Source organism: Xiphias gladius, chromosome 14 (assembly GCF_016859285.1).
Source record: "Xiphias gladius isolate SHS-SW01 ecotype Sanya breed wild chromosome 14, ASM1685928v1, whole genome shotgun sequence".
Classification (NCBI taxonomy): Eukaryota; Metazoa; Chordata; class Actinopteri; order Istiophoriformes; family Xiphiidae; genus Xiphias; species Xiphias gladius.
In genome coordinates this window covers 1,656,807-1,669,871 of record NC_053413.1, presented here as the reverse complement: position 1 = coordinate 1,669,871, position 13,065 = coordinate 1,656,807, and the positions used below count along the sequence as shown (strand labels likewise).

At 37.6% G+C, this 13,065-nt stretch overlaps 1 protein-coding gene across 1 annotated transcript; it reads left to right on the top strand.

Moving 5' to 3' along the window:
• Positions 1 to 2,135: 2,135 nt before the first annotated feature.
• blvra (biliverdin reductase A) lies at positions 2,136 to 12,851 on the top strand. Its single transcript, XM_040144739.1, has 7 exons — positions 2,136 to 2,286; positions 3,528 to 3,651; positions 5,061 to 5,180; positions 6,742 to 6,839; positions 7,241 to 7,348; positions 7,641 to 7,806; positions 9,288 to 12,851. The coding sequence occupies exons 2-7, from the start codon at positions 3,533 to 3,535 to the stop codon at positions 9,541 to 9,543; spliced, it is 867 nt and encodes a 288-aa protein (XP_040000673.1). The 5' UTR covers positions 2,136 to 2,286; positions 3,528 to 3,532; the 3' UTR covers positions 9,544 to 12,851.
• Positions 12,852 to 13,065: the final 214 nt, after the last annotated feature.

Genomic DNA, 13,065 nt, shown 5'->3' with positions numbered 1-13,065 from the left:
TGTGATACTAATTGAAGACAAACGTCTGCTGGAAATATCACTACAACCCACTTATTTATCACCACTAATAAGGAGTGCCAATCATTTTTTCCAGGCCATTTTCGAAGATCTTTGTAGAATAAGCAAGAATTCAGCTCTTTTCATAGCTTCCTTGTTTTATTCTATGGCAAACCAAAAGTATACAGATATGCATGACAAAAGAGCTTTTAATTTCAGCACTTTTCAGAAAGAATGACACATTGTTTCAATGAGATGTAAGGGTACCAACACTTTTGACCACGTCTGTATATTTCAAAATATCAAAACTACTCTTTTAGTCAGTTTCACATTGTTCCATTAACATTCCTTTAATATAAACCAAGTTAGTTTTGCTGATCAGGAATTAACACAAACATAGTCACATTATGAGTATATAATGTTTACATTGATTATTACATTACTATAGCTTTACTTTACTATAGTTTTTAAAACCCTTTCCCTCATGGTTATTTGTCTTCCTGTTGCTAATGTCTTTCGCCCTTCATCTTGGATTTCAAAGGTATCCAAGCAAGTCTGCATTTGTAGACTAAATATGTCGTAACGAGCCACTTACAGTATTTGAAAGAGTCCTGGAAAAAAAAGCAGAGAAACCAGTGCTTGTAGCACTAAAAACTGCGGTGTCCTTTGAAAAAACAAGAGGGGCAGTTTTTAATCTATCTTATCTATGCATTACAGTTCAGAGAACTCCACGGGTGTGTCTCACATGCTTTCTAAGTTCAGCAGCTATTGAACTGCCCATGGAGTCAGCCGTGCGCTGCACGTTCGTCTCCTGAGAAAATTCTCACAAACCCAAAGTAATGTTATTACCTGTAGCTCTTTTTACCATGCTGTGAAATCTCCTCCTTTTAGAAACAATACTAATCCACAATCTGTATAGATTGTAATTTCTTTTCTATTTTTTCATATTTTTATTTTTATTTTCATAGTTCCTATTGGCTTATTAATTAAAATCTACTGCATTACTGGTACAAATACAAACAAAGTTAGTATTAATGCTGAGCTAAAACAGAGGTTCTTCAAAATGATTTTGAGTGGTAAAGTGGTAAATTCAAAAAATCATGCTGTTGTATCACAGTGGAAAAAAAGTTAATTAAATTGTGAATGTCGTGGCAGCAAAATGCAATATTTTCTTTAAATATTGCTAATAGTAAATGCTTTTTCCATGTTCTACTAAAGGACTTAAAAGAGCTTGGGTGCACTTGTTCTACTCTTGAATAAAGATTTAAGTTAAGTAAGGGCGGCTTAATGATGATGAAAAACCAGGGGAAGTAGACAATGTTGTTACTATTGGACTAATGCAGTGTGGAAAAAAGATTTCATGTAATTGTCTTAAAAAGCTACAAATAGCCATCCCATTCATAGATCTATCCTCAGCACAAAAATTCTGAGCATTGTCTCTTTGCAGGTAAGTGATGATATCAGGTGGGCAATTAGTCAATATTTTCCCTCCTTGAAGGGGCTATTGGGTAAAAATAGATTCTTTTATACTGCAAACAGGTAACATTGCAATTGTATGAAGCAATCTGAGGAACGATGTCTACTAATGTATAGTACCTTTTTTGAGAGAGGCCCCTGCTGGATACCTGTAGTTTACAAAAGCTTTCAATAAAAACCATCAACTGAAGACAAAATGGCACAATTACAATGCACATATTATGAATGCCACACAGAAGCTATAAGGATTTTCTATTAGTATTGAACACATTTTATTGTACGAACAGGATTTAATGGCAGTTTTTGCAGCATTTCTGATCACTTTATAGGTTTTAAACAAATGTTTTTGACACATTTAGCATACAGTGAAAGATAAACAGTCAGCATGTGTTGACTATATGCGTTTTCCTTAACATATCGTTCCTGCTGAAGTAAATAAGTAAACTTTTGTGAGCTGCTGGAATGACAAACTTTCATATACTGTACAGTCAGAATCAGAATCAGCTACAGCCAAGCTACAGGGCTATTGGATCGATTCCATTCTTGACTCTTGCCCATTACTGAGTTCATAAATTGAATATTGATTATATTATTAAGTGATTAGTGAATAAGGGCCTATAAAAACAGCTCCGCCTCTCTGCCACCAGTAGGCCTGTCCCACCACTTCAGCATAACAAGCGCACCTTATATAATGCGTGGCAGCGCAAAAATGAGGCAGATACTAGCTCCATGTTATGTCATCTCTAGCAAGGTAACTTCCAGGACGCACAACGGTAGAAGCTGGATTTCTTCGTGTGGACTACATAAAACAAGGTAAGGGGGCAGCAATATGTCCTTTCTTTTCTGCCAGTGACTGGCGCCGTGTCCTGCTGACTGTCGTGAACAAATGGCATCTGTAAGCTATAGCGTTAAGAACTGCCCTCATTTATATGTCACTGTCACTGTATGTCACTGTATTTTGCAGGACTATATTGTCAGTTTTGACTTTCTGCTTTAAGTGAAAGTACAAATGAGATCGGTTTCTTTTATTAAGCACAACATTTTGTTACCGCAGGTTATTATCAGAGATTACCTAACATGGTTACTTCACACAGGTCACACCACGCTCCTAATTCCTTGTATATGCTCTTTTGTCATCTTGAGTTGAGCTCTGACTCTTACTATAACATCTGTAAGGGGGCATTTTTACGGCTGACCAGCACCAGAACTTTCACAGTTTGTAAATATAAAGTATGATCATCAAAGACGAGCCAGCTCCACCACTGCCTCCATCACACTCCCTTTCACATTGGGTAACCTGTATTGTAATAGCTGGGGCTTTACCTTCATTGACAAGGTGACATCAGATGGTTACTCCAAATTTAGAGACCATGGTAATGGGTTGAACTATACCAAAGGAGTGCAAAGGCATAGCCCTAGAGGGTTTGCATAAACTGCATTTCCAAAGAACCTATGTGAACCTGTGACCTGAGGTGCAGTTTACACTTATGATTTAGGGTTAAACATAACGGTTTTTTTTTTTTAATTAACAGTGGGTAGCAGTACTTTCTAAACTAATTACTTTGTGTTTTCTTGTAAAGACATTTTGTAGCATGTCCACAGTGTGATACTTTATTTTCGCCGTGACAAATTATATAATTGAGTAAATACAACAGTTCATCAGTTTATCCTAGCATAATTGAATGCCTGGCAGAGTGGAAAAAATTTAGACCGTAATGTTTAGAATCCCCTGAGATGTATAACTGTTTTGTAATGAGTTACAAAATTTTTTTTTTTTTTTTAAAATGGAGTGGTTAAATAAGGTAAAATCTAAAACTTTAATTTTTTATTTTTATTTTTACAGACATATTTGATGTCTCTTCCAAGTAATCTTGGGGTAACTTCTTGGATTTATGACCTGAATATTTTAAATAATCTGGCTACGACCTTGGTTTTAACATATAAATGGGTTCACTTGGCTATCCATTGTTATATTTCTGAATTTCTGGACACCCAGTCTAATTCCACTAACTTAACTACTCTGTAACCCTGTTTGTTTTTTTTTTGGTTTTCAGTCAGTATGTTTGGAGCAGTAGTGGTTGGCATTGGCAGAGTGGGTTCGGTGAGGATTACAGACATGTTGGCTGCACTGCCTGGCAGTCCTGCAGAGAAACTCATTGTCAGAGGGTTTATATCCAGGTAACACACAGTTGCTGCCCAGAATGCACAGATACACAAACAATAATGACCCTAGGCATAGGTAATATAGGAAATGGCCTGAAGCAACACGTGTGGAAAGGAAGCACAAACTCCTTCTGTGGGCCTGTCATACGTGTTTGTATATGAGTGTGTGCCCCTATAGAATCAAAAGAATGAGTGTCCCTAAATAAAAGCATGTGATAAGAATGTATCCCCACTAGATCCTTCCTAAACCACTGATATCCAATCAAGAACAGGAATACTTGTTTTGAAATATATGACATGTCCCAACATGAGACCAATGGAAAACCACTCTCAGTATAACTCAGACTCAACTAAATTTAGCAGCAGCACAAACTACAGCCTCCAAAATGTCCACAAAACTGAATCAGCTTGTCTCTGAAATGGTTTCAACAGAAACATCAGAACCTTCTTAAAGGGAGAGTTGTTTAAAAGGCTGCCCCCTAAATGTGAACAATTCAAAGAAATAGCTGAGAAGCCCCTGATTTGAATTGCATTTTGCAAGTTCACACGTTCACACTGTACACAAAATAATGCAGGAAAACAGCATAGCACACTGTAAACTTTCACAAACCAAGTCTTGTCTCAAAATGACAACGCTTTCAGCTCCGGTATTGAGTGTCAGCAGAGTCAGATAAAATACTTTGGACCAGATGCTGGTACACCCTCCTACTGCAATCCAGTGTGATTGACTCTTGATCAGCTGATAGGCCTGCCAGAAGCCATGCATGAAAGACCCTGTGTGGTGCGCTAGGATTTTGTTACTGAACTGTGACGACGACTTGATCTTTTTATGTCTTTAACTGATAGGGAATATAATGTTTTCATATCGCAGGTGATGAACAAAGGCTTTAAAACATGAGTCTTTGAGAAGTGTGATTTGGGTACAGCCCTAATTTACTGAACAGCTGCTGGATTAAACTGCATTAGTTTTAGCAGAATGGTGGTCCAGAATGCGGCAGAGCATCTGGTTTTCAATCAGCCTAAAAGGGCACGTCACTCTGCTGCTTATTGATCTCCCCTGGCTATCCATGGCCGCCCGAATAAGATTCAAGCCTCTAATGCTTGCCTACAGATTAACTTCTGGGTCTGCACCCATCTAAATGAACTCAGTCTTACAGCCTTATGGTTCCTCCAAGGAACGTTGTCTGGAATTGCTGTCCCTGCACATAGGGCAATCACAGTTCAGAGTAAGTGATCTCCTTACACTTTGTCTTTTGAATAGATCTAGCAGTTAGCACTTACTTCAAAGTCTCCTACTGTACTGAAGCTTTAGTGTTGCCCCTGACTTGTAAGTCACTTTGGATAAAAGCGTCTGAAAAAAAAAAAGGTAAATGTAATGTAAGGTGACAATGTCTGCATTCTCATCGAGATGTTTTTGTCAACAGGAGAAGCCTGGACACTCAGCAGAAAGTGAGTCAGATCTCAATAGAGGAGGCTGTGAGCAGAGAAGACATTCATGTGGCATTCATCTGCACTGAGAATGTGTCACATGAGGACAGTGTCAGGTAATGTGTGCTACAATCAACTCTAAAAAGTCTCTGCACTTGATGTGTTGCACTCATAAAGTCTATACAGTCACTAAATCAATAAATTAATGCTTACAGATGTGTGACAACATAAAAGGAAAATCCAACATAAAGGGCGCTCTCTATTCATGAACCTGTAGTGCAGATTGCAGTCAAGTGCATCCTACTCAGTGCCTTGGGGGGTGTGCCAAATGCACTTTGGTATTTTCATTGCCCAACCTGGAAGAAAGAATACATGATCATCCATTGGAGGTGTGTTAGAGGTTGTGACAATAATGGCCGATTACATTCACTACTTTGATCCCCTTTAAACACAGGATTCTTCGTTTAAGTTGCACTGACAATTTGGGAATCCTGTAGAGACTTTTTGTCAGAGGAAACTTATTGTTGTCAGGGATGTACAGAGTTTCAAATATTAATACAACAGCTCAAATTTACTGCCAAGAGTAGATGATGATTCTTTCAAGTTGCATTCACAGTTTTGGACAATTAAAAGATCCTATGGTCATGTTTCTCATGTATTATAGTGCCCGATTTTGTCATCACAATGATCCACACCCATAACCATCTGCAAGTAAATACCACCATACTGCCATACTGTACATATAATTAAAGTACAATTTTAAATGGGGTCTAATTTTTCTAATTTTGTCCTTCTGGAATTATTTTAAAGTTTCATTCAGTTAGATTTGACTGTGTTACATACAAAAATAATAACCTACAATCTGTGATGAAATAGTTGCCTACTTAATCTTCGAATTGTGACATACACCTGATCCTAGTAACGATCCACAAATAACCTAAAGTCCCTGTCAAATCATTTTGGTCATCACAGCGACACATCTACCTGTATTCTAATTAATTCTAATTAAAAATCTGGATCTCCACAATAAATGACAACTCTGATGGGCATATATTTTAATCTATTTAATGATGTCTGTGATTGTCTTTAATGCTGTGTGTGCTTTTGTTTTGTCTACTTCAGTGTGTTTTTATTTCTCTCTGCTGTATTCATGTCTCTCTTGAAAAAGTTCTTACTGAGATTACCTGATTGTATGAAGCTGGTGAACATAGTGGAGCATTTAGCAGCTAAATAGCCATATATTTACCTCAGGAGGTGGTAAAGACCAAATCAGAACTGAAAGGAGAGTGAAAATTAGACTTAGCCAGGTGGCCAAAAAACAACTCTAAATGAACGCTAATGTTACTGTAAGTCTGCTGAATGTGTGAATAGGGAACTGTTTACTTTAACTCTATAAAATAATGATACAGTATGTTAAATGTGTGAAGTTTTTTTTCGCCCCAGATCTCAAAAAAAGGACAAGGAGTGTGGAGCATCTTCTTTCTCTGCATTACCAGTGACACAGTAAAACGTTGTAGCTCTTTTCTGTACTTTTTTTTTTTTTTTTTTTTTTTTTACCAAAGATTAGAAAACTTCTCCCACAGAGAAATAGATTTGACTCAGAATGCACAACATACAATTTCTAAACAGAATTCCTGTTGCCTTATTTTGACAGAGAAAACTCCTCTTTCTCATTAGAACTTTTCTGCAGGCAGGGAAACATGTCTGTGTTGAGTTCCCCATGACCGTGAACTACAAGACTGCTGTGGAGCTGTGGGATCTTGCCCAGGAAAAAGGTGATACTAATTAATAACAATTTATAAGTAAGGGCAGGTCAGAGAAATGCTTTCATATATCTGATGATGGGGTTCAGTGCAGTAATTCACTGAACATCTCCTTGGCTTTGGAAGTTAATGAATTTGTTTCAGATACAGTTTCATCATCAGTACTATTGATTACATGTTCTGGGGGAATGAACTACATCTTCCACTGTGAAGAAAATGTCTGGGCTAAAGAATCAGTGCTCTTGATTGCACTAAATAAATGACTACTAAATCCTCTGAGCAGTATTTGGTACCCTGGATCAGCCCTGGGTTCAGTGACCTTTTTGCAAAAACACACAGGACTAACTAACAATTTGTGCATTTGATTCTACTTACACAGTTAATATTTGTGAGTGGGGGGGTGTGTGTTTTAGGACTGATTCTACATGAGGAACACATAGAGCTGCTGACAGAAGACTACAAAGAACTGAAGAGAGAGGTAGAGGGAAAAATCCTAAAGGAAGGTACTCTTCATTTTACAGGTAAGAGACGGGAGTGTGCATCTCTGTGGTTGCTTACTGTCTCTTTGAACCAAAACAGTCTCAGTTTTAGTATTGCAAAGTATGTTTTTTGGTTTAGTTTTAGAATATGGTTTAGGTTTTGATGGTGTTTTCCATGTCATGCCCTACAGTGTATTAAGGAACATTAACACCAGTCTGATGTGGAAAGTTTTAGTGAGAGACTGCTTAAAGAACCACATTTTAGGGTTTTCACTCAAGCTAAATGTCTACAAAGAAATGTAGTAATATATGTTTATATTTTATTTTGTTCAAGGTGGAGCTCTGAAGCCTGGATTTGGTTTCCCAGCATTCAGTGGCATTGCTCGCCTCACCTGGTTGGTTGAGTTGTTCGGTGAGCTGTCAGTAACTGCAGCAACCATGGAGGAGGACTCCGGTAACTACAGCAAGATGACTGCAAAGCTGCTTACTTCTGACAACAGGTGAGAAAGGATCTACTGTATCTTCCTGCATGTGTGTCTACTATAGAGATGGAATAAATAAAAAATATAATGAAAAGACTAAAATCAACAATGTATTAGTCCATCCCTCGCTTCCCTACAATGTCTGTGCCTCTCAGTCCCAGAGCCTACTTATTCCTATTGAAGACATCAATCTCTAAAAACACTTCACAAAAGTATAAATTATTTTTTAAATAGGCCACTGTAGTTTTCAACAAATGTTCAAACAGGCGGAAACTACATTTGTTTGGGACTCTATTCAGCAGTAGATTATCCCACTCACTTTAGTGCTTGAGTTATATAGTCAAAACTGGAAGTATTTGGACAGTTACACATTTTTGTTCTCGAGGCTCTGAACTTCAGCACATTCAATTTGAATAAAATAATGGATACCACATTAAAATGACAAGTCTCAGCTTTATTTTGAGTAGGTTTACATCAATTTAGAAAGAACTGTGTGGGAGACATAACCCTTTAAACACATAGTATCCAAATTTTTGGGGTTCAGAAATAATTGGACAGATACACATGAAGTCAAACAAAATCAGTATATTTATTATTTTGTGGAAAATCCTTTGCATTCAATGGTTTCCTGAAGTCCCACAGACATCAGCAGATGCTTTGTAACTTCCCTTGTAACGCTCTCCCAGAAGTTCACTGCAGCTTCCTTCAACTTTTGCTTGTTGTGGAGTCTCTCTAACTTTAGTCTGGTCTTCAACAAGTGGACTGCTGCTAAGTCGGACTGAGATCAGGTGATCTACTTGGCCAGTCGAGGATATTCCACCTCTTCACCCTGAAACGCTATGTGGTTGCTTTTGCTGTATGTTTAGGATTGTTGTCCTGCTGAATGATGAAATGTTACCCAGTGAGTTTTGATGCTTTTGGCTGAATGTGAGCACAGAATGCTCCTGCTCCTGCACTCCTCATATTGATGGACAACTCAATCCTAATCTAAATGGCAGCTCCCAATCAACAAATATTTTTGCGCATGAAGTAACATTGAAACGACACAAAGCTGCCCAAATAAACATTTAGTGGCCAAATGTCCAATCAAATACTGTGTTTAAAGGGCTGTCTCTCCCACACAGTTGTTTCTATATTGATTTAAACATACTCAAATTAAAGCTGAGACTTGGCGCTTTTATGTAGTATCCATTATTTTATTTAAAATGGAATGTGCTGAAGCTCAGAGCCTGGAGAACACAAAATGTATAACTTTCAAAATACTTCCAGTCTTGACTTTGTATTAAAGCATACACCTTCAGAAATGGTTTTCATGTAGATGTTTCAAAATAAAGACAACGTTTCAAAAATGTTGTGGACTGACAGCAACAACTCATGTTTTAAATAAATAGCAGAGTTTCTCTTTGTCCCAATTGTCTTGAGCTTATAGACAGTGTGACTTCAGAGTCAGGGAAGATTTAATGATAATTTAAACATTAATTTATTCTGAGTCCTTCTAGACCTCTGATGTGGATTGAGGAGCGGGGACCAGGCTTTCCCAGGACCAAGAATATCAGCTTCAAGTTTGACTCCTGCACTCTGACCCAAATACCTGTTGCACCCAGAAGTGCTGTGGGCCTCTTCATGCAGGACCTGATCCACTTCTCTTCCAAGCTGGTTGGCCAAGTGAGTCCCGAGGAGCTCCAGAGAGAGAAAATCAGGATCTTACACTGCTTGGAACTGGCAGAGAAGATACAGCACCTTTGCCAAAATTAAATGGGGACACTCAAGTTTATGATAATCAAAAATATTGGATGTTATTTGAACAAGAATTTATATAAATTTTTCATCACCATGCCTTTAAGGTTTTGTATTGTGATTTGTAAAAACTTGGCATTATTATTTAATCACACCAGAGATCATTACTGTTTGAAAGCTGAAAGTCATTGTTGAGTCATAATCATGTTTAAACATGGGTGCCTGAAATCAGAAGATCTTTACTCCGGGATATATCATGTACAGCAGGTCTCCAGCTTCCAGAAAAGATTGCGTGGTGTTTGTGTGTGTGTCTATGTGTGTTGGGGGGGGGTTCAACAAAGCCACTGAATATCTCTCGGTGGCTGGTCCAACTGTGACACAGGAGTGAGAGAGAGAACGGATCAAGGAGGGAGGGGCTGAGGGAACTAATGCGCTGCGCACAGTTCTAAAATGAAGTGACAGTGCAAAAAATTTCTTTAGAGATCTTATGAAGTAAAAAAAAATGTTTTCACCTCATTATGAAACTATGGTGGGACAAAGAAGGTTTTGCCTGTTTCAATGGAGAATGCAGGAGCTACCAGTGCAACTTCTGAGGTTGCACTGGTCCCTTAGCACAAGCTTGCCAGGTAAAGTTATTACTGTGGCCTCTCCTGTTTTATCTTGGTTTGCTGAACCTGGTAGAGGGATGGAGCATAGGCCAGGGAAGAACCCATTAAATTTTGGAGCAAATACAGATCATTAACAATGAATTTGATTAATTTTTTTCCCCTGAAGTCTGGTGTATGTTGTTTGACATTGGCATTGGAGGTCTGCGCTCTCTGAGTGCCCCTCTAGGTTTTCTTGTTGCCACTCCCACGTGGTGATTCACTTCTCCTCTTGGTTCAGCAATAGAATGTCAGGAGTTGTATACAACAGATGGTGGTATTTTAAGAGGTTGTCTCAAAAGTTCTGAGTCAATTATTAAATTAGATGTAATGTGGAAACACTTACCTGAACCAAAGCAAAAGGAATTGATGAATCTCATTAAAGATTTTCCCTCCCTGTTCAGGGATATTCCATCCAATACTCATCTCATTGAGCATGATGTTGATGTGGGAGAGGCCCAGCTAGTCAGGCAACGCTTTTAATGCATGTCTCCAGACAAACAGCTACAGAAATCTGATACATGTCGGACAATAACATTCCTGAACCATGCTCTTCTAAATACTCTTGTTTTCTGTTGAAAAGGCCAGTTTTCTCGAACCTGCAGCATCTGGGCTGGGGTTCTAAAATGCGTAAATAACTGCCCTTCTGCGCCATCCTGCTCTCTCCCTGGATCCCAGCCACCTCCCCCACCTACCTCCCTGGTCTCTTTGTTTTGCTGCAAAATACAACACTTTGGTTATTTATTTTTATACATTTTTATAAATTACTTTTTGTGTCATAATTATTGGTATGGCCTATAAGAGTACGGTCTTATAACTATAAAGTCTTTAATAACGCAGATATGAAAACCAGTTTCTTAATAGTAATGTAGTTATTAAAAACTGCAATGATTTCTATAGAAACAAACATCACTGGAAGGCACTCATGAAGCTCATCTGTCAAATCTTGCTGATTATTTCTGTCCATCGTGAACGTATGTGTTGACCTTGAGGTAAATCAGGCTCTGTCAAAGCCAGAATAACATTAGACTTTTCAAACTTGGTTGTGATTGAGTTGCTATGTAGATGCACAACGTTTGGAGTTTTTCAGTATTGTATATTATTCAACATGGAGACATCCTTAGGGAGATTAGCCTGGAGTGCAATATGCACCATTTTATGTACAACAAATGTCCTATGACATATTGAAAGGAGGGTGCAGGGCCTGAGTGGGTAGCTTCAGAGACCTGACCTGTAATAGACATTTAAGAACTACTTAATGCTGAGTCTGTAACACTCTATATATTATCCATGTGTGAATAATTATTCCGGATTGGACTTTAACACCTCTTCAGTCATTCTTACAGCACTGCTTGGCCTTGTTTTTTGGACATGATTTTCTTCAAGTATAGAGACTTTGGCAGACTCAGCCTTTCATATAATTGTTTATGTTTACTCAAGAGTGTTATATCAATACCGGGTGCTAAGGATACTGTTAATAAGAAGAATTGACTTTTAAAAGTTAATGAAAACCAGTTTCTTAGAATTTTTCTCAATTACTCAATTTAATCAAGACTGATGGAATTCAGATGTTCACTCCTTTAAAGATTGTTCATGTCAATTTCTTGGCTATTTGATGTCAGCTGTAATTGATTTGAGAGGTCAATATTTTTACATTAATAAGGGATGCACTATGTGTAATGTGAAAACCTATAGAGAACTATCCAACCAACTGCTGCTCTATAGAATTTTTTAGCATTGTTTTGGGTCATAGGTTTCAATTTAAATAATGCAGCTTTAAGTCATACATTCAAATTAACTGTATATTCTTGAGTTTAATCTATTCACATTAAAAAATGTTCCCTCAGTTATTATGAATTACAGAAAAGGGTTTTTTGTTTTTTTTACAGTTAATTTTGAATTCCAGTTCTCTGAGTGTCAGGTCCTTCTATCCAAACCACCCACTATTGGCAAATTCCAAAAGCAGTGACACTCAAGGGCATTGCTTGCCATGTGATAGATGTAGCCTATATTCACAAGCATCAACCTAAAATGTTTACAATGATCTAGCCAATTAATTTTATATCCAAATCATGTCAATGCTTTAATTTCCATCAAACTGAAAAAATAAAAATTACATTACTCCGTCTTCACAAACTGACATGACATTATTCAAAATTTTCTTTAGACTGTTCTAATTATGACAAATATTCATGTAAATAGAAAACTTTGATCTTCTATCTAATTAGGTAAGAAACTATAGCTTACTTGAAAGCTTTCACATCTTATATGACACTTGTTCTCAGCAAGAACAACTGAGCTTTAAGGCCTTAAGAGAAACCTGTGGAAGTTAGCTTGTCCATTGCTGCTTTTTTGAAACATGAGAAAAGGCAGAGGATGACAGAGGATCATGACAGAGGTTTTTTCTCCTTCCATCGTACCTTTAGGATTCACCACACACTTGTCAAATAATCTGAGATCCTCAAAACTGATATTGCACAGCCTGACACATATTAAGACCGATATTTTACTAAAAACATCTTACAAAATGTGACATGACAGTGATAGTGGAGGTTAATGGAATTTTAATTGGGGTCATTTAAAAAATTCCAAAGAAACATCTCTTTTCAAAATCAGTGTCCCTAAACAAAACACCACTTTCCTCCATTGTACTAGGGCAGAGGTAGAAATCTCTTGGACAAATAAAACTAAAACTCAGTGATCACTAGAAATCGGTGAGAAAATGGCTTTGGTTTTTTTTTTTTTTTTTTTTTGGTAATTTGGGTGAACTGACCTAACTGACAAAGAGAGGATGTGCCATATTACAGATGCAGGTCTCATTTAAAAACAGAGGTGAAACATCTCTTTTCAGAGATGCTGGGATATTTTCCAAATGTGAAACTCTTGAAAATACACA

What these genes read in the sequence shown, in the direction of transcription:
- blvra (XM_040144739.1), top strand. Translation starts at nt 3,533, where the DNA reads ATGTTTGGAGCAGTAGTGGTTGGCATTGGCAGAGTGGGTTCGGTGAGG. An exon ending in TCACATGAGGACAGTGTCAG is followed by an intron (nt 5,181 to 6,741) that starts GTAATGTGTGCT and finishes CTTTCTCATTAG; the next exon opens with AACTTTTCTGCAGGCAGGGA. An exon ending in CTGCTTACTTCTGACAACAG is followed by an intron (nt 7,807 to 9,287) that starts GTGAGAAAGGAT and finishes GAGTCCTTCTAG; the next exon opens with ACCTCTGATGTGGATTGAGG.